Raw genomic sequence first — 27,552 nt, forward strand, 5'->3', positions numbered from 1 at the left:
GCCGATCTCATCAGGTTTCAGAAGCTAAGCAGGATTGGTACTTGGATGGGAGACCACCAAGGAAGACTCTGCAGAGGAAGACACTGGTAAACCACTTTGGCTTCCCATTTGCCTTGAAAGCTCCTTGCTGGGGTCACCACTCATGCTAATTGTAGAGTGCAAAAAGGGTTCAGGCACCACAAGCTGAAGGGGTGGCTGTACGGAGTTGTCCTCAATGAGAGAGCTTCTGCCCCAAGTATAGAAAGAAGCCTGAGATATTCTCGTGAGGTATGAAACAGAGACGGCAGGTCTGTCCAAGGCCACCCGGAAAGCTTCAGAGTTAATCAGAGGTCCAACATTTGACTTCCCACATCCAAACCAATGTTCTCTCCAGCTGGCTGTGTCAACTTCAAGGAGGAATTCCAAATTGTTTCTGGGTGGGCTCAAACCACTGTCTTGGCTGCCATGTGGTTAAACCCCCCCCCCCCCCCACACACACACCTTGACGTAGCATTGAGAAGAGAGTCCAAGTCAGCAACCTGTTTAGGATTAGTGCGCTCCAAGCAGCGGTGCCAGATCTCTGGATCAGAGGGGAAGCTGAAGGGGCCCTTCCTTTTGTGCTCCCGATAACAATGCCATATCTGAATACCCAGACACATGATGTTCACCTCAAAGAGAAGTAAGCCTCTTGTGCCTCTTCTTCCAAGAGCATCCTCAGCTGGGCAAGGGGACATTCCGGCCAGAGAATATAAGCACTGATGAATTCATGGAGGAGAGATCTATCAGAGGCTTCAAGCCATGGTGACGAAAGGGATCCAAATGTCAGGAAAGGGCTTAGGCCTCTGTGCCCTGTTTATTTGGCATGCGGAAGGCCGTAATAGTGGCAGCAGAATTCCACGCGACTGGAAGTCAGTGCAAATTCCCTAGCTAATGTGGCACAGTGGTTAGAGAATCGGACTAGGACCCCGGGGGGCCTGGATTCTAATCCCCATGAAGCTGCCATGTAGTTTCCCGTGGGCCAGTGACCCTCTCCCCTCTCTCCAACCTCACAGGTGGTATAAACATCTAACAAATAAACAAACAAAATCAGTTTTTTATCTCAATTTTAATTGATTTTGTATACAACAGTCGATTTGTTTGAAATGGCCAATGGCTGACAATAAACTGAACTAGTAGTAGTAGTAGTAGTAGTAGTAGTAGTAGTAGTAGTAGTAGTAGTAGTAGTAGTAGTAGTAGTAGTAGTTTGTGTTCAAAGCTGCTTGTGAAACACAGGGGGGAGGGAAGCCAAGTCAAAATGAAAAATGAGAACACTGAACCAGATCCAAACGGATCCAAGTTTTTCCCAGTGCCTGAGTTAGTAGTTGGCCAATGTAAAAAAACAAACAAACCCATCTGGGGCCAAGGAATGGGGCACAGCCACAAAGGTTCTCCCCTGTGCCACAAGAAAGAACTGGACTTTGCCACAGTAGTATTCTTACCCAGCTCTGTAGAGCTTTTCCACCAGAACTGAGAATCTCTCTGAGTTACAAAAACCTGAGCTATCCAGAGGTAGCTCCTTACAGAACTGAAGCACCAGTCAAAACAGGACCGGGACGTCCGCTTCACAAACCCGCGAGGTCTGAATCTTGTCTAAAGCCAAACCCAGTCGTTACATGACACACTGCCTCCCTGCCACAGCCTCTCCTTCCATCTCCTTCCTCTTAACAGCTCCCTTGACACAATGCGTTGCATGAGGACACCGTGCTTCATGACGCCATAGCCCCCTCCAACAGATGACGTGAGGTGACGGGCTGGTGCTTTTTGTTTTTTTTTTTTAAATTACAGCCCTGGTTCTTGGGAAGCCGTGCTGTGCCTCCTCTGCTGCGTTTTACAGTGATCAGAAGCTCTGCAGAATCACAGCTTCCCCTCCCCCCCACAAAAAAAATCCCTGAGGACTGACCCTGGAACACAGCAGTGTTTACACGGGCCCTTAGCCAGAGGTGCATCCCAAGCTGCGTCCTGAGACAATTAATCCCACAAAAGTTAATGACGCACAGCCTCACATCCCTCGCCTGGATTCCTGAGGAAAGATTCCTCTCCCCCCCCCCCCACATGCCACATGAGGCGTTCTTCCAAAACGGTGAGCTTGGAAACTGCTCGGGCAGCGACCAGAAGCAAGGGTGAAGGAGGGTGGAGGTCTCCTCAGAAACCTATCAAGGTGTTAGTTGGGTCGATCTGGTCAGGAGAGGACGGCGACTTTTGAAGAAGGAAGCCCCGTGCGAAATGGCCGTGTTTGGCTGGATGGCCCTGGATGTTGGAAACCAACGCTTGACGGATTTTGCAGACATCTAACGAGCCCCCTGGGAGTGCACTGTCTATGTGGCACGTAGCATGGCTTCCTGTGAGCACGCTCCTCATGGCCCTCCTCCGGTGCATCTCCAGTTGCTTTCAAAGGGTATGCTCTTAAAAAGAAAACATCTCCGCCGAGATGTCTGAGGAAGCTAGCCCCGGCCACAGACTTCAAAGCCCTCCGCACCTGCCACCTGTGAGGTCCTGAGGCACGCCAGCCAAGCCCCCCACTGAGGGACGACAAAGGTGGGAAACGGCTGGTGTGAGAGGGGGAGGGATGTGTGCAGCAAACGTATCAGGTGCATTCTTATCATCCTTGCCCACCCCCACCCCCAAATGCAAGAACCTAGAGCTCTGCCTGTGGAGCAGGTGAAAGTCTGAGGGCTTCTCCAACAGCAGACAGGAAGTGTGTTGAGGATTCCCTAATATGACCTGCAACCACAGGCACATAGCAGAACTAACCTTTACAAGGGGCTTCATTGCTTGAGCATTTCCGCCTACATCCTTCTTGCAAGAGGAAGCAGCTCCAAGCTGGGGAGGAGTTCCTGCTTGCCCCTTCCTCGGTGCCATGTGCCCCAGGATCACATGATCCCAGAGTTCCATCAGCTCTTTAGGGATGGGCACAAATCGGTTCATGAGCCAACATTTGTGCCAAATTTGGCCTGGTTCAAAGCTCACAAACTGAGGTTTGTGGGAGGGGCCTTCACCGAATAGTCTCCCGGATTGTTCAGTCAGGAAGCGAAACAGACGGTTAAAATGACTGCCAGCCATTTCAACCTTAAGGCCCGACAGTCGCTCTCACCCAGCTGTTAGGCTGAAATGGCTGCACTTCAAAGCAGGAAGACGCTAAATCAATAGCTGAAAGTGCTGCCAGCCATTAAAACCGTCCGTTTTGCTCCGCCTATCCTTCTAAGGGGGAGAAAACAAAAGAGACCACTGAAACGCCAAGGGATCAGTCCCCTGTAGATGGCCAGTTCCATGGCTAGCATCATAGAATCATAGAGTTGGAAGGGACCTCCTGGGTCATCTAGTCCAACCCCCTGCTCCATGCAGGACACCCACCACCCTATCGCTCACCCACTGTAACCTGCCACCCCCTTGAATCTTCACGGAATCAGCCTCTCCGTCAGACACTATAGAGCAGGGGTAGTCAAACTGCGGCCCTCCAGATGTCCATGGACTACAATTCCCATGAGCCCCTGCCAGCAAATGCTGGCAGGGGCTCATGGGAATTGTAGTCCATGGGCACCTGGAGGGCCGCAGTTTGACTACCCCTGCCATAGAGAAAGGGGAAAAGTAAGATGGAACACAGCCTAAACACCTGGTTAAAAACTGAAAGCCATTGCTGGCCACATGACTCATTACAGGCGAAGACTGCACCTGTTCTGTCCCTCGGCCTCTCCATGATATATGCTTTGAATCTTGAATGGAAGGGCGAGAGGGAAACCAATTTGAGCTGAAACCAAAACGCCCAGTCAGGATCACAGAGCTGCACTCTGGCCACAACGACCTGCTCTGTGACGCCATCCAGCTGAGATTAGTGCTAGGTGCTTTATGCAGGGACGGATCCGAAGCTGCTTCTCCCTTGTTGCAGGAGATTCAGATATTTTGCTTGCCTATCTGTTACAGGGAAATCGCAATTTTCCAGATAATCTTTTTGTCACTGGAAAAATGAAACACTTTTCGCTCTGCCACTGCTTACGTGGCTGTTCATCGGGCAAGGAGGTTGCATGAACATCTCTGGTTCTCACCAGGGATGTTGCTGATGATTAATGGGAGAACTCAGGGTCAAACTGTTTGTGATGTAAGGGGATCCAAGTCTGCATCCCCTCATGTGTCATTTAGCACCTGCTGGAAGGGAGAGGAGACTGTGGATCATAGGCAGAACATCTGTTTTGGATGTGGAAGGTCCCAGGTTCGCCTCTTGTCACCTCCACTTAAACAGGTAAGGAGCAGGTGGGTCAAAACACCCTGAAGTGCCAGTGAACAGCCAGTACTGACTGCAACAGGCCCATGGCCGGACTCCATATAACGTAGATCAGGGATAGTCAAACTGCGGCCCTCCAGATGTCCATGGACTACAATTCCCAGAAGCCCCTGCCAGCATTCGCTGGCAGGGGCTCCTGGGAATTGTAGTCCATGGACATCTGGAGGGCCGCAGTTTGACTACCCCTGACGTAGATTCTTCTTTAGAGCCTCAGCAACAGAACATCCGCCTCGGATGCAGAAGGGCCCTGGTTTGACCCTCGGCATCTTCGGTTACGACAAATCACATCGGACATGCTGCAAAAAACCTCCACCCGAGACTCAGGAAAGCCACAGTATGCAAAGACCATACCGACCACATGAGAGCCACTCAATATAAGGCATCTTTGTGTGTGTTTCTACACAGGAAGGGACATGGACTGGGGATCCAGTGCAGTGGGAAAGAGCGCTGGGTTGAATGTAGCATTAGCAGAGGGGAGGACAAAAAGGTACATTTTTTCCCTCCCGTTTTATCGACTGAGGACTCTCTTAACATACCACTCTAGCCCTTTAAAATATTTCTCTTTGATGACGGTAAAGGAACTGGCAAAGGATGATTACAACACCCCCACCACCCTCTGCAGGGATCCCTGCCATTTTTTGTGGAGCTCCCCTCCCCTTTAATTCTAGGTTCTTCATCCCTCGTCGACAGAACATGCAGGCAGAGCTAAACGCACAGGATGAGGATCAGCAGAGGCCGGGAAGCCTCCTTCCTCTGCATCTCCCCACCGGCAACACACGCTTCCCCAGGCGCAAGCGCTTCCATTGCCATTTCCTTGATTGAGAGCAGAGCCCTAGGGGGCAGGCCGGCCACTGAAGTACAGCAGGGCCTGGAGAATTTGGGCAGGGAGGCTGCTGTTTTGGCAACACTGCTCACAGCCGGTTCCCGGGAGGAAAAACTTTCCAGCTGGGCGGGGGGAAAGTGCGCTCCGGTGACACAGACATCTTCCACTCACTTCAAGCTTGCACACAAACAACCATGAGAGCGAAATGGCCAAGCTGGCATGCTTTAGGCCAAGGGGTGAGCAAGGCGGTGATATCCATGGCAGGTCTGCACAAGCCCACGGAGCTTCCAGCTTCTCCAGCGCCACTACGGCAAGCCTCGCCGAGGCAGGGAAGCACCAGTGCAAAAGAAAGTCCCGGTATTTCATACACAGGCAGGGCTGCACACAACTTTCCGGCAGCAGATAAATGTTCACAACAGTGGTGAAAATAAGCCGGCCTGAGCCAGTGTGGAGTGGCAGCCCAAAGTGACCAATGTGGTCCCTCCCATCTTCTGTTCCAAGCTCTGTCTCCCGCAAGATAGATAATGCCAGCAAAAAAACGCAAGTTGCTTTCCCTCCTGGCTTGTGTGCAGAAAATGCCACTGCCAGCTGGCTGTGGTTTCCACGAGCATTTGCCGCTTTCAAGCCATCACAATCCCAGAGGTTGCCAACTAATAACACCCATGGAAGTGCGCATGTGCCAGATCTTCAGCCGGCAACCCAAGGGGTATAAGGCAGAGGGCTTCAGCCAGTGCAACGTGGCTGGATTCTGGCCAAGGAATGGAGCTGCAGGGGAATCACCCCCACCAGCCCACAAAGACACCTACAGGCCAAAGCGGACCAGGTGGTCCCTGTAACCCCTTAGCAAAGTTTCTGATCAGGCTTGCTTGCTGGGACAAGTGACTAGGAGCAACCCACTGGGATGAACACTGGATCACGGTAATCTTTGCCTTGCTTAGTCCTGCCCTCCATTTCATGGAACTTTTAAAGCAGTAGGGTGCAGTGGTTATAGCACTGGGCTACAACGGAAGAGGCTGGGGTTCAAATTTGAGCACACACCAAAAAATCCCGGCCTAAACTACCTTGTGAGATATTTATAAACATAAAACGGATAAGGGGAAGATACACCACTGTGAGTTCCTTTGAGAAAAGGCATGGCTAAAAAAGATACAAAATTAGCAAATAATCAGGTAACTTCCCACATCACCTTAACTCAGGGAACAGCACAAACTTGTGCCTTGAATAAGATCTTCCGAACTCTCTTCTCAGAACATGCTATATGAAAGCTATTAGCCAGTTGTTTGATTTCACAAAACTGCACCTCCCCAGTGTCATTCTGGAAGCTTCTGATGTGATTCCTAGACAGAAATAACTGTTTGCATGATCTTTTTGTCACCGCAAGAGAATCACTGGGAAGGGCCAGGCCTCTGAGGGGTGTGAGTGGGGTTCTTAACCACCCCGTGAGGCCTGGAGATCTCCCAGAATTACAGCTGATCTCCAGACAACAGAAATGTGGCAAAATACCCTGATGGCCCCCCTCTCCTCAAACCACATCAAGACTCCCCCCCCCAAATCTCCAGAAATTTCCCAACTCAGGGCACAGGGGTCTCACTGGAGGGCAGTACAAGATGGTGGGTGGGGAGGCTTGCTTCCAAAGGAAAACATCTCATCATCCACAAAAACAGAGGGCAAGCTGTGAGTGGACTCTGAGCTTGCTTGACATTCACCACAGAGGTTGTGAAGGAACTGACCCTCACATTAAATGAGACAGAAGCTTTGGGATACCTTCTCAGTATCTCAACGTGGCATGTCTTTGCTTGAATGAGACATCTAGACTTGCTGACTCAGCAGACATCCTTCTGCAGCGGGCCCAGTCTCTGCTGGTAGCTCTGTGTGTGTGTGTGTGTGTGTGTGTGTGTGTGTGTGTGTAAATTATGTGGATAGTCCAGCCTTTGGGCAAGGAAATTCAGGCACATGGTTGGACCAATGCCTGTCTATCAGGCCTACACTGAGGCATAATCATCTCAGCTGTGAGCAGACCTGACTATTGCTTGCCCAGAACTGGACAAAGGCTGGACTCTGGGCCCAGGGCTGAAGCCATGACCCCAGGCTACTAGAGCAAGGATCTGGGCTATAAAACAAATGGCTTATCAGACAATCTCTCCCCTTCCCCCAATTTGTGGAGGAAAATCGACCCAGCAAGGGCACAGCAGGTTGAAAGAGGGCACAGCAGGTTGAAAACCCTTTGTGGGGCCCAAAAAGTTTGCCCACAAGTTTCATAGGCAGTGACCCCCAGATACCTCTTGGGAAGAATCAGCCATGTGCGTGGACCATTCTTTGGAACAGGAGGATACAACATTACTATAACAGTGTGTCCCTACACGGAAACACAACACTAAGCAGCCGTTGTTCCCCAAGGCAGGAGGCAGGTGAAAGCCATTAAGCCCCATCATAACTCCCAAGTGACAAGGTGTCAGCTTGATGGATGTGAGAGCTGGAACGACCCAAAACCTGGAGCTGAACAACCATTTTGCAGGTATGAAACAGAGGGGTAGGCAGTCTGCCCCGGCTAGGCAGCCCAACGGCGGGGAGCGAACCCCCCAAGGTTTCACATCCCAAAACTTCAGCTCTTTGACAACCCAAGCCCAGCCTCCAAAGGACCCTGACCCAACGCAACAAAGACCTCACATTGTAGATAGGATGAACTGCATGCATGAAATACATTTCAGGCCGTTTTAAGTACACAGAGGCCGATTGCAAAAATGTGCATCTCCTTTCAGCATACCCCGGAGGCCCAGGCAAAGGGTCCAATAAAAGGGCATCAGGGAAGAGAGACTGACCAGCGAGGCCTTTATGCTTGATGTCCCTTCGGCAAGCTTGAGTGGTCCATGAGAGACACACCCTACAAGCCCAGAGCTAGTGGCAAACTCGTAACAGGAAGATTATTTCTCACAAGGATCTTATTGGGGGTTGGCTCTCCCCAAGCTCAGCCGTCCCAGGCCCACACTTGGCATCAGTTTCGGCAACGCCACAAACTGCCAGGGGCGCCCGACAGCAACACGGCCAACATGACTCTGCAACTGAACGGTCTGGAAACCAGGGAAGGGGAGTAAGCCCTCAATACCATTGCCAGTTTTTTCAAAGGCATGCCCAGATACCAGCCCGTCTCAGACCAAAGTCTCGGAGGCAAACGTACGGATGAAAGGACAGACTAAATTCCTGACATGCAACTAAAAATACAACCGGTGGCAAATAAACAAAACACAAAACAACACCCCCCCCCCAGACCATTCTGCTTGCCATACGAAGCGGATCAAAGCGGGTTTCACCCCAGGCGGGCAAAACCAGGCGAGGTAAATGATTTTGCTGCACTTGCATAAGACATTCAAGCTCTTGAGGAGCCCCAGGGGAAGGGAGTGCCACGGAAGCAGGGTACCACTAACCTTTCAGGCAGCAGGGGGGGGGAATTTATACAATCCTAAATACCCAGGGGCATGTTTTTTTGAGAAGCTGCACCAATATCCACAACCCACTTGGAAGGGCAGTTCTCACTCCTGATAATGAATCTCTCCATGGGGGGGGGGGGTGGAGAATGACCAACACACACATCCTCCACAGCCATGCTGGGAACGGCCAGCCTTTGCACCTTCCCCCCCCCCCCAGGGTGCAGAGCATTCCAGCAGAGCCAGAGAGACATAGAAAGTCCAATCCAAAAGGCTGCCTGGGAAATCAGAAGCGTTGGGGGGGGGGGGAGGCAAAGAGAGATGCTCCGACCAGAGACCAGAATTCTTGCACACAAAAGCATCCGTTCTTGCCGGGGGTTTTCCGCAGTTCGCACCTGCCCACATTTCCTCCTCCGGAGCCGAGACTCGGCAAATCAGCCACAGGGGTGGGGTGGGGAGCCCCCAAACAAAGACAGCCTCGCAGGTACTTACCCCCAATTTCCGGCTCTTCATTTTCACGTATCCCTGTTTGACAATGTCGTTGAAATTCGTAGCCATGGCTCAGCCGCTGCACGGCCAGGGTCTGCTGCCGTGGAGCCAAAGGCTCTCCGCTCGCCGCCGTTGCCTCCTGCTCCGTTGGGCTCTCCTACAGCCGTGATGCTGGCCCCTCTCGCCTCCTCGTCTCCTCCGTCATTCACCTGTTTTCAGACTTCCGCCTGCACACCGGTCCTCTCCCCTCCCCGATCCCTCAGCATAGTTCTAGTTGGGAGATCGCTGGCCGTTTCCTCTTGCTCGGCTGGAAAATAAAAATGACAGATAGATTAGAGACTGTGACATCTTTCTCTGGGTCGGGTTTTTCCCTCCACCCCTTCCTCCCTCTCCTCCCCCCCCCCTCCTGTGGCTGAACCATTCAGAAGACTCCAAGGAGGTTCTTACAGTAGGGGGGGGGGGGAGGAAATGGAACAGTCCAACTTTTAACCCGTCAGAGGCTTTGCATTTTAAATGCGTAAGGAGATTCTTTCTCCAAGGGGGAGAGCAAGCAAAGAGGATGCCCTTTAACAAAAAGGCCTGACCTTAAAAGGTAACGTGGATAAGGTATTTCACTTTGCCTATTTCTCATCCTGTCACGCCAGCCAATCCCTCGCCGGGCCTTGAAATGTGAAAATACAAAGGCTGGGAAGGCCACAGCTGTCAAAGCCGACTGCTAAAATCCCTACTGATTTTGCTCTACCTGTTTATTCAGCCCCAAGAAACAGCTTCCTCAAAATCGAGGGCCCTCGCCTTCCATCAGCCTGCTCAGGCCCACAAGCTCCTCTTTGCAGTGCGAAGACGACAGGGCTCGGCTATTGTGTTTTGGCTGCACTGGGTTCAACCGCCTCCGTTCCCTTTCGCCTCAGCATGCCTCAGCTCAGACCCAGGTTCAAATCCTTAGCCAGAGTAGGCAAGGCAGCCTCCGGGGCGCGGTCCTCCCCTTCCTGAGTCGGGTAGGGCATCAGCTTTGCTTGCAATCCCAGGCTCAGTCTATGACCCCTTCAGTTAAAGGGTCAGGTAAGAGGTAAACGCAAGACCTCTGCTTGAAATGACACAAAGCCGCTGCCAGCCTGAGTTGACAATACTGCCTTCAAGAGCCCAAAGGTCTGACTCCGCAGAAGGCTGCTTTGTGTGTTCCGATGTCGGGATTCTTATCCAGTTGGTGGTGGCAGAGCATAGGGTTCTTTGGGGGGGCATAAGCAGGTACATGGGCCCTGACCACGTATGGCCTTAAACCTTTAGCCTGAGCCGGAATTTGACTGGTAGCCATTTCAGTTGATGGAGGATGGGTTGAATGTGGGAAATAAATGAGCATTTATTTCTTTCTTCACTTAGGCCCCACCTTTCCCTCCAATGGAGACCAAAAGCAGCTTCCATCATTCTCCTTTCTCCCACTGTGTCCTGACGACAACCTTGTGAGATAGGTTAGGCGAAGTGCGTGGGACTGACCCAAGGTCACCCAGCTGGCTTCCATGGCAGAATGGGGATTTGACCCTGGAGTATCTCAAATCCTAGTCTGATATTTTAACCACTGTGGTCCTCCAGATGTCCATGGACTACAATTCCCATGAGCCCTACCCCTGCACTACACCATACGGGCTCTTCCTGCTAAGAGCCCCAAGCCTACTGCTGCTTGAGACCCCTTACTGTCTCCCACACAAGTGCAAATCTGCTGATCCCTTTCTGGAAAGAAAATCTTTAGTTCCTGGAAGCGTTGCAGAAAGGAAGACCAAACCTGCCCTCTGTCACTATATAGAGGGCCCCCACTGGGACTCATTTCTTGGGGGGGGGTCCAATGTGTGTCTGGAACACAAGACACCCACTACTGTTTGCTCTCCCCCTCCCGGCTCTACTGCCCGGCATCGTAACAACCAGCACTGGGCTGGAAACATTTTGCTTTGAGAATGGCACAAACCCGACTTCCACCGCCTGACTTCCGCCTTTGAAATAAATGCCCACTGACGCCGCACCCCACGTCTCAGAGCACCTCTTGGTTTCCACGCTGCCAGAGCGACAGCCAAGTCAGCAGCCGCCCTTCAGCCGCCCGACAGGAAGCACACAACTTGCTGAATCGGCACCCCCGTTTCCCAGGCAAGCACGTCCCTTCCGCCGTCAGGATTCCAGTCCGATAAGCAAGCGAAATGTGCATTCCTAAATGCAGGGCTTTGACTGCACGTATCTGCAACTTTCTGGAATTACGCCGTTTCTGTGAATGAGAGCTTTGTAGCCAAACACGACAATGGAAACAGCATCATTGTTGCTGTTGTTTAAAGCAGGGGTAGTCAACCTGTGGTCCTCCAGATGTTCATGGACTACAATTCCCATGAGCTCCTGCCAGCGTTTGCTGGCAGGGGCTCATGGGAATTGTAATCCATGGACATCTGGAGGACCACAGGTTGACTACCCCTGGTTTAGAGGATGTTTTTAGAGCAGGGGTAGTCAAACTGCGGCCCTCCAGATGTCCATGGACTACAATTCCCAGGAGCCCCCTGCCAGTGAATGCTGGAGGACTTTATTCTGTCCGCCCTTTAGATTTTACAACTTGCTACAGGCTGAGAGTGGGGGCCATCTGGCCATTTGTCCTCATCACAACTCTGTAAGGGAGTTCACTGCTATGCCTCGTCCTGAATCCCTGAGCAGGGGCCAGGCAACTAGCCCAAGCCCACCAAGAGAATCTATCAAGATGCTGATGGTCCCGCTAGCTCACCTTGCCTTTTGCTGATCAGGAAAGATCTTCATTCGTTCAAAAGGCGCTTTAGCTATAATGAAGAAGTTCACTGTGTTTAAGCAAACTATCTTGCCATGCTGCCTTTCAGGAGTGGAAAGGAATAAAAATGTGGAGCTGGGCTTGATCTACAGAAAACAACAGCAGCAGAGGCCTCAGGCCCAGCTCAACTCAATGGAGTAATTCTCCAAGAGGGCAAGGAGCTCATGGCCTAACTACATGATACACCACCCAAGGACTGGGTCCAGGTCTCCCAGGAAGACTGTCAGTAAAACCTGTTCTTGTAGGTTCTCCTCCACATGCAGCCACCTGGGTGACCTTGGGCTAGCCACGGCACTGATAAAACTGTTCTGACCAGGCAGTGATATCAGTGCTCTCTCAGCCTCACCTACCATGGTATCCAGCAAAGGTTGACAACTTCCAGGTAGCAAAGAAAAAAGGGGGAAAAAAACCCAAAACTAGCCTCCCAAATTGAATCAAGTACCTAAAAAAGTTTTTTTTAATTGATGTGAGGCCTAATGTTATGAGTGCAGTGCGTGGATCGTTGCAAATGTTCAAATATATGAAAATGCACATATTTATTACAAAGAAAGTTAGAAACATTACAAGGCACACAGATTGCAAAATACAATTGTAAAATCTGGAGCTGCTATATTTTACAGTCTATGTTTGCCTTACCATTAACTGCCAAAACGCGCTCAGTTGAGGTCATTTGATCCACTGATCTTGTACGTGAGGCTATCATGAGGCCTGATAGTGTTTTTAACTTTCTTTGTAATAAATACATGCGTTTTCATACCATGCATTTAACATGGTATTCATAATAGTAGGCCACATGTTTATTTTTTTACCCTCCAGGTAAGGCCGGATATCGTCCAGAATCACAAATAATTTCCACTCTACAGCATTCAGTTCATCTGGAGAAAATAGCTGCTTTGAACTTAATGGAATCACAGATGGGCTGAGGTCCCTCTCTAAATGCTACATATTCCATCCATTCCATACCCTATTTCCCACTGAGAACCTAATTCCCAGGTGTGCAAGTTCCAATTCAGACTAGGACCGTGATGCATGGGGAAATGACACAGATGTCTTCACCGCTCACTGGAACCGCACATCTTGGGATTGAGTTTCCAATGGGGGACTTGCAAGGACACAGACCCCGAGGGAAAACCAAACACAATTTGGCCCTCGGTCTTTCCACCACCCTGCTGTTTGGTGTAGTGGTTAGGAGTGCGGACTTCTAATCTGGCATGCCAGGTTCGATTCTGCACTCCTCCACATGCAGCCAGCTGGGTGACCTTGGGCTCGCCACAGCACTGATAAAACTGTTCTGACCGAGCAGGAAAATCAGAGCTCTCCCAGCCTCACCCACCTCACAGGGCGTTTGTTGTGGGGAGAGGAAAGGGAAGGCATTTGTAAGCTACTTTGAGACATCTTTGGGTAGAGAAAAGCGGCATATAAGAACCAACGCTTCTTCCTCTTCTTCTACTTCAAAGGGATATTAGAAGCAATCTTGTCAATTTCCTATTGGAGAATCCCTGGAGATTTTAAGGCGGCCTCTAAGGAGGGCAGAGTTTGGAGAGAGGAGGGCCTTCAGCAAGGTACGTTGCCAGAAAGCCCTCCCTCTGAAGCTGCCGTTTTCTCCAGGGGAACTGTATGGTTCAGAGACTGGTTGTAATAGCAGGAGAACTCCAGGCCCCACCTGGAAGTAGGCAACCCTCGCTGGACGAGAAAGCTGGCCAGGCCCACCCTCTCTTATCTTAACCAGATGAACACAAAATGGAAGAGACAGAGAGGAGCCTGAAATCTCCCTTAGCAACTGCTCCCACCTCACACTTACTGACACAAATCTTTAGCAACGCTGCATGCGAACAGCGACCTAAATTGCTTAACATTTAGCACTTCCAACAGATGCGACAGGATCTGCACCCAGCTAGCGCAGGGGGACAGCGGCCCAGAAATCCCTCGCCGGACCTGTAAGGGCAAGTAAGTGCACCGCCTCCAAATTCCGTCGGAGCACTCAGAATCCACGTGCCTGGCATTATTTATTTATCCCACGGCGTGTGTAGCGCAGCCAGGAGATCTAAGAACTGCCTGGCAGCCAGGCAAAGGGTGTTTGGACCTGGTTTTGCCATTGCCTGCCTCTGCGTCATGACCCCTAGTGTTCCTTGGAGGAACTACCACCCCAGTCCAGGAGGTCTCCCATCCTGCCTAGCCAGGGTCAGCTCTGCTTAGTTCCTGAGATCTAATTGGATTGGGCTTGGCTGGGCTCTCCAGGGCTGTGTCAGGCAATTCTTACTGTCTCTGCAGCCATCGAGATCCTTGGGCACCCCTGGCTCTTAGCAGGGAAGGAAACAGAAGCATGACGCGTTCCAGCAGCAGCTGTTTCCCAAGGTGTAGCTACTGGGGCCACCTGGGAGATCCTGTTGTGAGGGCAAAGGCTCCGGTTTGTGTGCCATCATATCCCCCTCCCTGCTTCCTCCACGCATTTTGACGTCATTCATTACCATCCCTGAGATTTTTGAGTCCCTAACGAGGAACAGATGGGGGAACCCGTTTGGCAGACCCAAGGAAGAAGAACAAAAGGCCAAGCCTGCCTGGGCAACCAGCTCCTGGCCTATTCCCTTCTCTGCCCAACATAGCCCGGCAGGGCCAGTCCGTGGCTGGTGTAGAGCAAAGGGGATAATCCTTTGGGACCAAGTAAAGGAAACTTACTTGCTATCCATGGCAGCTGAGGATAAAGCCTTGCTTGCATGGGAAATCCTTGATTACACCCTGTTGGTTTCTTTTTTTTTAAATCACAGGAAGGGGCTTGGATCTTGGCAGGGGCGTTGGAGCGGAGACAGCTGCAGAAGCTTTGCAAATAAATGTGCAAAAGTGACTTGCCCAATTTGTCTACGGGGAAATGGAAAATAACAGTGTGACGCACAGACAGAAGTTCCAGTAACAACTAAAAGCTGTCACTGGTCACAATTTACTACGGGGGCACGGCAGGGCTTGGCGCAAACCCTGCAGGAGAAATTAAGAGGGGGGAGGCCAATGAAGGCTTCGATCATACCAATCGCTGTCGGCGGGAGGCTTAAAAGAAATGATGTCCAAAAACTTTAGTTTCTAGTTGTGCCCACGTCACTCAGCTCTACCACAGCGAAGCGAGCACATCCTCACCTTGGATGGAGGCAAAGCCAACAACACACGTTGAAGAAGACTTTAAGAAGAAGAAAATAAAACTACAAGCCAGGAGAAGAGATTATGTCTGGTGTCTGCAGAAACATCAAAAGTATTATGGAGCCCTCAAGAGCTAATGAATAACAAGCCACTGACAACAGATTGGTTTTGCTAGGTAAGGTGCTCACAGGAGCTTCCAACTAAATATGATGCCTTGACATGGATGGCCCAAGGTAGCCGAATCTCATCACATCTCAGAAGCTACGTAAGGTTGGCTCTGCTTGGTACTTAGATGAGAGACCACCAAGAATGCCTAGGGTCATTAGTCAACAGCAACCCAGCTCTGTCTCTTGCCTTGAAACCGCTACGGCAGGGGTGGCCAAACTGTGGCTCTCCAGATGTCCATGGCCTACAATTCCCATGAGCCACTGCCAGCAGCATGGACATCTGGAGAGCCACCGTCTGGCCACCCCTGCCCTACAGGGTCTCCAAAAGTCAGCTGCGGCTTGATGGCATTTTCCACTCCCAAATATGATTCATGGATTGAGCACCACTCAAAAAAAAAACTAGTTTTGTCAACAGGCACCGATTAATTTGGCTCCCAGTTCTAAATTGATGACTCCTAGCTCCTTAGTTGGCTCAGTTGGGCAGGCAGAGCTTATGCAGGGACCTAGGATTTCAATGCTGTAACCTGGATGGCTCCGGCTAGCCCAATCTCGTCAGAGTTCAGAAGCTAAGCATGGTCAACGCTGGCTGGTATTTGGATGGGTGACCTCCAAGAGATACCAGGTGCATGATGCAGAGGCAGGCAAATGGAAAGCCACCTCTGAACATCGCTTGCCTTGAAAGCCCCATAAGGGTTCGCCGTAGGTCAGCTGTGACTTCACGGCAAAAAGGAGGGGATTTAAAACCTCTGTCTCCCTCCCCCCATCCTTGGGGTCCACCCCAAATCCAAGCCACCTCCCTAAACTGCGGTGAGCTTTTGTTGGTTGCAGAAGCAAACCATCCTGACACATGGATCTGTCTTCTCTCAAATCAGATCATTGCCCCAACGAAGCCAGAAATGTCACCCCAGACTGGCAGCAGCTCTCTAGGGTCTCAGGCCTGGAGGTCTTTGACATCTCCGACTGCCTGATCCTTTGAGCTGGAGATGCCTGCAACTGAGCTAGTGACTTTCTGCATGCCAAGCAGATTACTTCTGAGCCACAACTCTTTTCCTAGGCTCACACCAACCTATGGTTCTGTGTTACTAAACACGAGAGGGTGGAGGAAGGAAGCGATGCTAACCTCCGCATACCCAAAGAGCGTAAGGCCTGAGAAAAGACTCAAAGGGAGAGCAATAAAATCAGAGTCCAGTAGCACCTTTAAGACCAACAAAGATTTATTCAAGGCGTGAATGTTCGAGTGCAAGCACCCTTCACTGAATCAAATTGAGAGATTATGGAGGCAGAGAGACACCGAGTGGAGGAGGGAGCCAAAAGCTAGCCGAGAAACCACTTGTGCGGAATGGAAGGCGTGGGCAAGGCAAGTATTAGCACAATGACTGGGCGTCAAGCAAATGAGAAATAAAGAGCCAACAGAAGAGGAGAGAAAGGACAGAGCCCCCTATCCTCCCTGCAACATTGCAGATTTGCATTTTAGACTCAAATAAAAAGTTTTAGGAAGTTAGATGGAAGCCACTGAAGCTAGGGGCTTGGGAAAGCTCCCAGAACTTAATGCCGGAATTCTGGAATGAATGAAACATGGTTCAGTCTATGACTGCCTTTCTCGACAATTTTGCATTCAGAAACTGAGGATAAAATGAGGGGAAATGAACAACTGATTCAGACAGGTGAATGAGTCAGAAAACCTAGGTCTTGATTTAGTCCAGGGAGTAGATGCACTGCCTTGAGCTTCATTAACAACTGCAATTCAGCAGTCTCTCTTTTTAATCTCCCTTTGAAATTCCTTTCTAAGCCAAACAAAATTTTAGATGCTACTGGACTCTTGCACTCTTCAATGTATATTTCCTTTACATTCTATGTGAGCCTTAGGGGAAGGCAGTATACAAATGTAAATAAATAACAGGGATCTTGCCATCTTAATAAATTTTTGGATTTGTGTTTTTTTTTAGGCTTTATGGGGATTTTTATGTGTAACCTGCCTTGCGTCCAAGGAGGAAGTCAGGTTGATATTTAATAAATACACAGACAGGTAGGTAAAATGAACTTAGGCAGATGGTGAGTGGGTGGGCAGGAAGGGATGTGCCAGTTTTTGTCTCTTGTGGCCCTTCCTTGCATACCCAGGGAATTGCTGATCGCCACTGTGGAATGGTAGGTGAATCTTCTCCAGGTCAGACTGGATTCTGGAGAATTTCGGTTTGGGGGGAGGATCACTTGAGCATGAAATTGGGGTCACTGTGGGTGGGCAGGTCATTGTGAGTTCCTGCATTGTGCAGGCGGTTGGACTAGATGACCCTGTAGATCAGTGGTCGCCAACCTACGGGCTGCGGCCCGGTGCCGGGCCCCGAAGGCCATGGCGCCGGGCCGCGGCTCCCACTCCCCGCCCCCCCCCGCAGTAAAAAACTTCCCAGGCCGCAAGCTCGTGGCCCAGGAAGCTTCTTACTGCGGGAGGGCGGGGAGAGGGAATCAGGGCCGCATGCGCGGCCCGCGCCCGCGCATCACGAATGCGCGAATGTGCCATGCGCGGCCAAATCCGCACATGCGCGGCACTTTTGCCCTGCCAGTCCCCAGCCTCAGAAAGGTTGGGGACCACTGCTGTAGATCCCTTCCAACTCTATGATTCTATATCAGTCCAGCTTCCCATGCCAAATAATTCATGCCTTAGTAATTCTACAAACTCCCCCCCCCCAGACACACACATACTAAAACAAACAACCAAACACTCCTTGCATCTCTGTGCCTTTGGATCCCAAGGAGAAAAATACACAGGAAGTCAGCCACGCTCTCGTTTGGGGGTCCACAGACCCCAGGGCCATGCCTGCGCTGTTTAAGCCTGCTTTCGGCCATGTTCCTACTAGGGGTGGGCTCGCTGTAGAATGCAGTGTGCGGCTGGTTGCACAATCTGAAGAGAACAAAATTAACCGAGAGCATATCTTGCGTGAGGCAATGAAATTAGCCAGAGTCACGCAAGAAGAGAAACAGGCCTTTCTCAGGGGTCTTCCCTCTAGTAGTCTTCAGGGCAGGGCGGAGGTTGCTTGCTGAGCTACTGGGAATAGAAAACCCTGCTCCCATCTGAAATTTTCCATATGCAGAGCCGAAGAACAAGCATACATTTGGGATTCAAGAGTAACCAAGGGGATGCTACTTCCTTTTTCATTACTTCCTTTTTCATTTCAGCAGTTCAGCAAATTGCGCTTCTGTGCTCTGGTTTAGATTCTAGATAGTATCTCACTCATTCCAGGGCATCAACATTAAGCCCTTCTTTGCCTACAACAATGTACGGGACCAGCTGAATAAATCAAAGCAGCATAGGCATCGGTCCTCTCTCTGCAAGAAAGGGATATTGTTGAGGAAGATGCTTTTAGGCACCTGAACACTGAGATCAGCCTTTCTCAATTTCTTTACCACTGAGAAACCCCTGAAACGTTCTTTAGGCTTCAAGAAACCCCCGAAGTGGCGCGATCGTGTAGAAAAGGGTTGGGAAGCAGAGCTGTGGACACGCCCACCCGAGGCCCCTCCCCTTCCCACCCCCTCCAGGCCCATCATTGGCCATTTTGGAAGGGGGTGACATGACCATATATAGTCATGTCACGATAACTGTTTAACAAATTTTAACAATGTATTAAAAACTAATTAACTCCCACCGATTCGGGAAACCCTCCAGGACCATGCATTCTCATCCCCCCCCCCAAGCTCAATGATCTTATCAGTTTCACCTTCTTGGAGGGAGGGGGAGGGGGGCGCCTGTTCCTCTAGTTCTCTTGCTAGTCTAGCAGGGTCAGCTTTATCAAGGTCTTTTGGAAACTATGCAAACCTAAAACAGGGATCTTATCAGTGTATGGGGGGGGGTGGGAGGGGGGGAGTAATCAGAGCCAGAGGGCAGATGGGCTTCATCTTCTCCAGGATGATCCACCTATAAAATGAATTGTTTTTTTTCCAGAAAGGAATTTTAACTGCGTCCTTTTAGGGCCTCTTTGTAATGCAGAGGAGTCTTTTCTTTTATTGATTGATGGCTTGACACCCAGTAAATGGAAAGAAATTGGGCGGCAGAAATCCCAGGAATCTTAAATGTCCGTTCTAATATCCAGGCCTAATGAGCTTCAACCCAAAACTTGACTAGGCCTGGAGCATTCAAAAATATGGCAGTTCTGAAACTCTGGATCTGGCACTTGCAAATCTAAAATAATTTGCAATCCTGCAAGGCATCAGTCAAAACTGCATTTGTGCTGCTTGATTCAGATTCCCTCCCAAGCGCCCACTTTCACATTTAGCATGTGTGAGACGGAGCGATCGATCAAGTTCCTAGTCCTTATGGTTGCAAAGGTAAGGTAATGCTTATTGAAATCGCAAGAAGGTGATGGAATACATTTTTCAGTGATTGGCAGCCAGCCTGTCTTTGGTGAGCACAGCTACCTGCTCTGACCTATGACAACAAATGGAATAATTTAATCAGTGAGAAGCATAGGATGGAACAAAAAGAAAGTACCTCAGATCCTCAGTTTGTAATATTTATTCAGGGACACAGAATTCAGCTCCCTTTTTCTTTCCTTTATTTTGTGCAAAATGTTAATAGTATGAGATATATAAAGTCCAGCTTACTGATGCTGGCCGTTTACTTTAAAAATGAGGGACGGTCCTTTCTTTCCAGATCCAAATTGCGTACTATGAAATGGGCTGGGGGAAGACCTGACATGCTGAGAAGATTCAGAGTTTACCGATTTTAAAAATTATGTCTTCTTGCCTTTCCACCAATTAGTCTTGACAACAGCTTCCAGGGGATACTTCAAATAATGTAAAACTAATTGCAACGGTGAAAATAGGTGCAAAGCAGAGAACAGCAGACAAAACCATGAAGGAAGGTTCTTCTCTCAAGCCTTCTGGAAGAACAGAACACAAAAGAAGTTTCACAGTGGCTCAAAACACAGGGAAGGCCTTCTATAGCCAGGCACCAGCACAGGAAAGGCCCTGCCCAAGGCTGTAAACATCAGAGTTGGCTGTTTCTCTGGAACAGAGAAGCCCCACAAAGCAGAACTGCCAACTCCAGCTTGGGAAATCACTGATGCTTTGGCGGTGGAACCTGAGAAGGACAGAGTCTGAGAAGGAGACAGATCTCATCTTCTCAGGTATATATAACAGCAGACAGCCCACCCTCTGAAAGAACCATTTTCTCTAGAGGTACTGATCTCTGTTGGTTGGAGATCCACTGTAATTTCCAGGTCACGGCTGGAGATTGCCCATCCTCATGATCTGCTGAAGACAGTCTTTCAGATACCTTAAACGCAGACAGTTTGTTTTCAGGTATATCCTGGCTTTTTTCCGACCCAGAGAATGTGGGAGATGGTCAGCAGGTCTCTTATCCAGGCACGCACCTGAGCCTCTCCAGGCTGGCTGCCCTGTGTGACCTCCAACCAACCACTGGCATTCTAGATCCAAACCTACACTTAGGATTGAACCCCAAAACAAACCGGCAACCTGCTTAAGCTGCCCGAGGCCAAGAAGAACAGCAGTCCACCGAGTGCAACCCCATATGGCTGATCCGAGTTGCCGGATTATCCCTCCGGACTCCTCACCTCACAGTTCTGGAGGGTTAGTCGGAGAGCCCACCCTTGCAGTGGAGTCAATAAAGCAACATTGGAAAAAGGAGAGCCGTCTGTACACTGGAGTGATCAGCCTTCACCTGGGCTACGATTGATAAGCAGGGAGGTTTGAATACCTGCCAGTTCGGCTCAAGGCTGGCAACCGGGAGCCAATTTTTCCCAGAACTGTTCTTCAGTTTGTCAACGTGGCTGTTTGGCAAGCTGTTTCGCTGTATCCCTCCCTAACCGCACAGCACAGTGCCGTCAGGATTTTTGCCCATGTTTATCTATTGATTTATTTTATTTATACTTGGCCTATTGAAGCCAGTGCAGTCTGCTCAGTGGCCCCTCTGGGGTTGGAGCAGGAAGTGTTTCTCATCCCTGCCTACCTGATCTTTTCTACTAGAGACACCAGGGACGGAGCCTGGGATTTTCCACATATTAAGCAGAGGCTCTACCCCCGAGCCACGGCCATATCACCTAAGGAAAGACCTTCGGAACAGCAGACCTGGTACGTTCCTCCATGATCTCCTTCTCTCAGGTCAGGCAGCAGTGATCCAGCTCCTTGCCTTGCTTACAAGTCCCTGCCCACTTCTTCCCTGCTTCCCAAGTCCCTGCTGCCCTGAACGGAGCCTGAATTCTCACATTTCTGCACACAAGGAGTTGCAGAGGTCTGCAGCACGCTCAGAGGTGCCGTGACACTCACACGTGTGCAAGAGTTCCCCTACTTCTGCCCACACCGATCCCAGCCCTCCCCGCCCACGTCCCTTCTTGACCGTGTCAACTTTCCCAAGTGGGCTGTTTTCCGCTCGGACCGGGAGTGACTAAGAGTTCTAACTCCGGAGCCATTAACAGAAGCGGAACGCAATCCGCAGCCTTGCCAAGGCGACCAGTAGCAATTAAAGGCTGGCTGCGTAAACAGGACTGGCACCAAGCTGGGACCACAACCCCAGGGTTATTGCAGAGTGTGTGTGTGTGTGGGGGGGCAGCTTTGGCGACTGGAGGGAGGAGGGCTATACGGCTTGCAAAGGGTGCGGCACGAGGGCTGCAGGGGACACAGAGAGCGTGTTCATGGGCCCCGGCAGCACCCCACGGAGCCTGCGGATGGTTCGGGAGGGAGGGCTGCGTGGTCAGAAGCAGCACTTTACACTAAAGCAGCAGCAGTGTGAAGACCAGGGGTAGTCAACCTGTGGCCCTCCAGATGTCCATGGACTACAATTCCCATGAGCCCCTGCCAGCGAATGCTGGCAGGGGCTCATGGGAATTGTAGTCCATGGACATCTGGAGGACCACAGGTTGACTACCCCTGGCTTAGACCAAAAGCCATACCGAAAGGGGGAGGGGAAGAGTCATGCTTCCAACCCGGCACAGCCAAAGCTAGGGCGGCCAACATGCAGGCAGGGTCTGGAGATCCCCTGGAACCACAAGAGGTCTCCAAAACTGCACAGATGAATTCCCCTGGAGAAAGTGGTCACTTTGACAGGCAGAGTCTATGACATGATATCCTCACTGCACTCCTATCCCTAGACTCTGCCCTCCCTAGGTGCTGTTTCCAAATCTCCAGGAATTCCCCAAGTGAGTTGGCAACCACTGGCATAGCTCGGTTGAACACATCTTCTGCTCACAGCAAACCAGCATCTTCAGGAAAAAGAGGCCAGGGGGAAGGATATGGGAAAGGCCGTCCTCTTCCCCCGAATCTGGAGAGCTGCTGGCAGCCACGCAGGTTATACTGGGGTAGGCAGACAGTCAAGGCAGCTTCATACGTTCACATGACCCGGCATCCACAGAGCCAACCTCTCGCATCATGCAGGGCCAAGGTGCTTGCAGTAACCAGCTTGACGAACACACACAAGGTCAAGCTTGTCTACTCTGACCACCAGCAGTCCTTGGAAGTCTTACAATCTTTCCAATCTCTGTGATCTGGTGACAGTGCAGAACAGATGCTCTGCTGCAGAGTTATGCCTTCCTCCTCCATTCATTCCCGGGGATTCACGCTTGTGGCTTTGCAGTGCGGCTGAAGCCCCCAGAAGCCAGAGCTGTGAACCAGCAACAGCAATCAAAGTACCCTGACCTGCCTAGCCCAGGCTCACCCAGCCTCGTCACACCTCTGAAACTAAACCTGGTCAGACCCTGGTGAGGACTTGGATGGGAGACCACTAAGGATTGCTCTGCAGGGGCAGGCAATGGCAAACCAATGCCGATGCTTCTTGCCTCAGAAAGCCCACAAGGGGGTCGCCGTACGTTGGCTGGGCCTTGACGGCAACACAAAAATCCAGCTACCAAGTTGGGTACAGCAGCACAAATGGCTGTATAATGCAGGAGGGAACATGCCCAAAGGGGCTTTCATCTGCAGGATCCAAAGAATATGGAGACAGGCCAGTCAGGTGACGTGGCTCTTCTCCCACCTGACCTAGCGAGCACCTGTAATTTGGCTTGGCACGCTGCTAGAGATGCCCAGACACGAAGCACCACGCCAGCTGCTCTGGATTTGTACGGCTTGTTTTGCAAACACGGTGAAAGCAGAGTGAGTATCCATGAATGTAAAAGTAGGCTAAGTCCCCACAGTGTAATCTTAATCCATTTTAACGACGGAGGCTTTTCCCCCAGGGAACCCTGAAGTCGGACAAAAAGGTCTCAGTCTTTCTTAACAGAAACCTTGCCACTTCTTCAAAAAAAAAAAAAACCCACCATCTCCCAGGGATCTTGAGGAGGTGGGAGAGTATGGGTTCCAAAAGCCTGCAGCACAGGTATCTCTAAAGACCGGAGAAAGACAGAAATCGCCCAAACGCCCAGAACTTGAGTCACAGACATGTGAGTCAAACAGCCAGTCCAAAACAAATCACCCCTTTTTAGAATTCTCAATGAGTGTAATTTTGCTTGTGAGCATGCATGCTCTTGCACTGTTGTTTGGAAAGGCAGCGCACACATGAGGGAAGGTGGTGCTTTGAGCAGGCAGGTCTGCAATGCCCCCTAAACTTCCCTTCCTTCCTTCCTCCCACATCATGAGCCATCCTGCTTTGCTCCCTGGTTTGCTGGTGCCACATGGTTCGGCAGGGCCCCTCTCATAGAAGAGCATAATTACATGGGCACATGGGATTCTGGGGGCCGGGCTGTCTCCTAAGCCACATTCCTCTTTGCAAAAAGTTCCTCTCAAATGCAGCCCCTTCCACGGAGACCACCAATCTGCCCAGGCACATATGCTCCAAGGGCCTCCCTTTTTAATTGCAGAGTAATCATTCCAGGGCAAGGGGGCTCACGACATAATGAAAATGAATATTATGAGCAGGGGAAATTCACATTATGAGGTCATAATTCTGAGACTTCCGGCCTCGCCAGAAATGGGTCTCAAGCCGCTCTCTTTCAAGCCACGGAATTTAAGACCCTTTAGTTGCTGACTGTAGACTTTGCGTACAAAACCCAGTCTGCCCACCCTGCATCAAGAAGGTTTTCAAGGCAAGAAGTATTTGTTATTGTCAGGGATAGTCAACCTGTGGTCCTCCAGACGTCCATGGACTACAATTCCCATGAGCCCCTGCTGGCAGGGGCTCATGGGAATCGTAGTCCATGGACGTCTGGAGGACCACAGGTTGACTACCCCTGCTTTGCATAACAACCCTCATCTTCCTTGGTGGTCCCCCATCCTAATACTAACCAGGCCTGACCCTGCAAAGCTTCCAAACTAATCCAGGCTATGTAACCATCCCCAAATGGTGCCCTTCTAGAACACAAATCAACCACAGAGTGTCCCCTGAGGTCACAGAGAGATCTAAAACCAACTTTGTTCCTCTGGTCAACCAACACAGCTCTTGCAGGTGGGAAACCAAAAGGTTTCCAAAGGCCTTAGCAAAGCAAAGAGGACTTCTGCCTGGGAAAGCCCTGTGGCCTAGGATCAACAAGACTTTGGTAATGAAAAGCAATGGTTTTCCAATACAGAGACGCAGCGACGACATCTAACCTGCTGCCCCAACTAAGCCTCTGAGCAAACTGACTTCTGTCATTTTACCTACGTACCTGGAAACCAGGTTACAACTTCATGCACCTTTCTGTGGCAGTAACATTCAATGTTCTCCTTTATTTCCTAGTTATCATGGCCAGGACTAGACTCCATAGCATTTTTTTTAAACATACGAAACGATGCAAAGTTAATGTGCGGATCACATGACCTCCGGGGGCATCCCTGTCCAATAGACGCTTGCGGGGGAGCAGTCCCCAGCCCCCTATTCGGGCGATCGACCCAACGGGCGTTCAGTTATCATCAGGACCCCCGTCTTCCAAACGAGGGTGCCGAAACGCAGGGAGACACAGTCGCCCTCAATGCCACGCAGGCAACCCAGAGCTCCCTTCCCTCCCAAGCCGACCTTACAGGGCTGCGGCGAAGCGGGGATGTCGCTTCGGGCAGGAGAAAGAGCATCGACCGCACGAGAGCTCCGCGAACGGCAGCCCAGCGCCGGGGCCGCCAGGGCAAGTTTTCCCGCACGGCTCGGCTCCCCCTACCCAGGCCCGGCCACGCGAGGGACTAGAAACCCACTCCTGCGCCGCGCGCAAAGAGAGCCCCCGCGCAAAGGCGTCCAAGGCGCTGGATCGGAAGGAAGGGAAGAGATCGAGGAGGACCCCCGAGGAGCTTCCCAGCCCGTCTCCGAGGGCCGCCTCTCCTCTCCGCCCCGCAGCCAGGCGCAAGAGACCCTCCAGCCTCCCCGGACGACCCCGGCGCCAAGCCCGGCCGGCCCTTACCTGCTGCGCCGCAGGAAGCCGAGGTGCCGGGTGCTGCGCCGCCACTGCCGCCGCCGCCGGGCCCGAGCGCACTGGGCGCTGTCTGCTCGCTGCCTGGGCGCCGCTGCCTTCCGTGCCGTGGCAAGCCGAGCCGCTCGGGGGCGCAGGCAGCGGCCGAGCCTGGCGCCAGGGCTGGCGACGGCGGAGTTCGCTCCCTCCCTCTCCCCTCCTCCGTCCCTCCCTCCGCGGCTTCGCAGGCGCGCTGGCCCGGCACTAAACGCCCCACGCAGGCAGCGAGCAGCCCGCACCCGCCCGGCCGGCCCGGCTCCCTCCTAATCTGTCCCAGACGCGCCGGATTCCTCCGAGCGGAAGGGCAGCGCCGCTCTCCCTCGCCGGCGGGAGCAAAGGAGGGGCCGGCCAGCCGCCGCCCTTCGCACCTCTGCGCCTCCGCACGCCCCGCCGCGCCTCGGGAGACGGGAGGAGACGCAGGCTTGGGTTTTGTACCCCGCTTGCCGCGCCCCGAAGGAGGCTCGAAGCGGCTCACAATCGCCTTCCCTTCCTCTCCCCACAAGAGATTCCCTGGGAGGTGGGTGGGGCGGAGAGAGTTCTGACAGAACTGCTCTGCAAGAACAGCTCTAGCGGGATGGTGACGGACCCAAGGTCACCCAGATGGCCGCACGTGGAGGAGGAGTGGGGAATGAAGGCTCCACTCTTAGCCGGGGCGCCACCCTGGCTGTCAGTGGGACTGTGCAGGCTACCCAAAAAGGTTTGTTACTCTGGCCTAGCAAGGTCTGAAAGGTATGGAGTGGCTCTCTCCTGCCCTGGGAATCTCCCCCCCCCCTTTAAAAAAAAGATGGCTAGGCCCAGTGGAAGCCACCGTTCTCCCATGCAGCCCTAAAGACACTTGCTTCCATGTAAGCCCACTGATTCAAAAACGTGCGAGTCTGTTTAGGATTGCATGGCTAAGCTCTTTGCAAAAGGCAAAATATCTGAAAATGAAATTGCAAAGAAACATTCCTTTTAAAAGAAAAAAATCAAACATGATATATCTAAAGGCTGTTTCCCTCCAAAAAAGGCAGGACAGGAGAGGCCTCCAGGTGGGGCAGTGCACACCCAAGGGCCTCACCCTGCTGAACAGCCTGACACATGCAAGGAGCAGGTGCCTGCCTACTTTGGGCTCAGCCTGGCTGCTGCCTTTCTGGCCCAGAGGCCCTTGACTGCCTGAGCCCCTGCAGAGAAAACCAGTCTCCAGAGCTGGGGAGGTTTCTGCTGCCTCACCGGAAGCAGAATCAAGAAGGCTTCGGGAGGAAGAGTTGGCGCTGCAGAAGCTTTTGTTGACCAGAGTCCACCTCCTTGGAGGCCTGCTTTGGCCCTGTCCTGCCCTCCAGGAGTTAGTGTTCAGAGGGTCAGACTAGCATCTGGGAGCCCCAGTTTCGAATCCCCACACTGCTATGGAAGCTGGCCAGGGGACCTCCGGCTAGTCACTTTCCTTCGAACAAAGCTCCCTCACAGGGTGGTTGTTTTGAAGGGGAAATGGAGAAGGGAGGAGCCATGTGCATATGTCACTCCTGAGTCCCCATTGGGGACGAAAGCAGGAAATCAATTTATCGGTAGGCTCTTTGCTTTGGAGAAGGAGGAGGAGAAGAAGGAGGAGGTTGTTGCCAGGAAATGCCCCAGAAGGCACCAGGGAGGACCACCACAACCGACAAGGGGTCCTCCAAGGCCTCAGGCAAGGGTCCCACCCAGTTTGGCAAGCTGGTTGGTGGAAAGTGCCATCAGGTCATGGCTGACTGATGGTAGCCACAGAGGCCGTCAGGGACGGGGGCATTCAGAGTTTGCCATTGCCAGCCTCTGCATTCCCATCCAAGTCCTGGCCAGGGCTGATTCAGCACAGCCTGCGAGATCAGGAGAGCATGGGCCATCTAGGTCAGGGCCCTGTTATCCGAGACCCCTTTCAACAGTGATATAACTGAACGGGGAACAGTGGGCATGCCAAAGCGAGCGGGACCCCTGCACTGCTAGGAGACCTCCTCTAATGGTGCGAGGGCAGGAACTCAACAGGTCAAGTGCTTGCAGTGCCCACAGTGGAGTCCGTCCGCGGGCCTGTTTCCCTGTCTGCGCCTCAGAGTTGGAATCGGGTTT

General features: G+C 51.7%; 1 protein-coding gene across 1 annotated transcript in view; it reads right to left on the minus strand.

Moving 5' to 3' along the window:
* Window positions 1-25,808, minus strand: part of DOK4 (docking protein 4) — a 52,289-nt gene extending 26,481 nt beyond the window's left edge. The window contains exons 1-2 of the mRNA XM_077310222.1: window positions 25,432-25,808; window positions 9,032-9,335 (exon numbers count right to left, since the gene is read on the minus strand). Of these exons, the coding sequence (XP_077166337.1) occupies window positions 9,032-9,097 (66 nt within the window). The 5' untranslated portion in view covers window positions 9,098-9,335; window positions 25,432-25,808. The remainder of the gene's footprint in view (window positions 1-9,031; window positions 9,336-25,431) is intronic.
* Between the last annotated feature and the right edge of the window lie 1,744 nt (window positions 25,809-27,552).

The sequence above is a fragment of the Paroedura picta genome, chromosome 14 (assembly GCF_049243985.1).
Source record: "Paroedura picta isolate Pp20150507F chromosome 14, Ppicta_v3.0, whole genome shotgun sequence".
NCBI lineage: Eukaryota > Metazoa > Chordata > Lepidosauria > Squamata > Gekkonidae > Paroedura > Paroedura picta.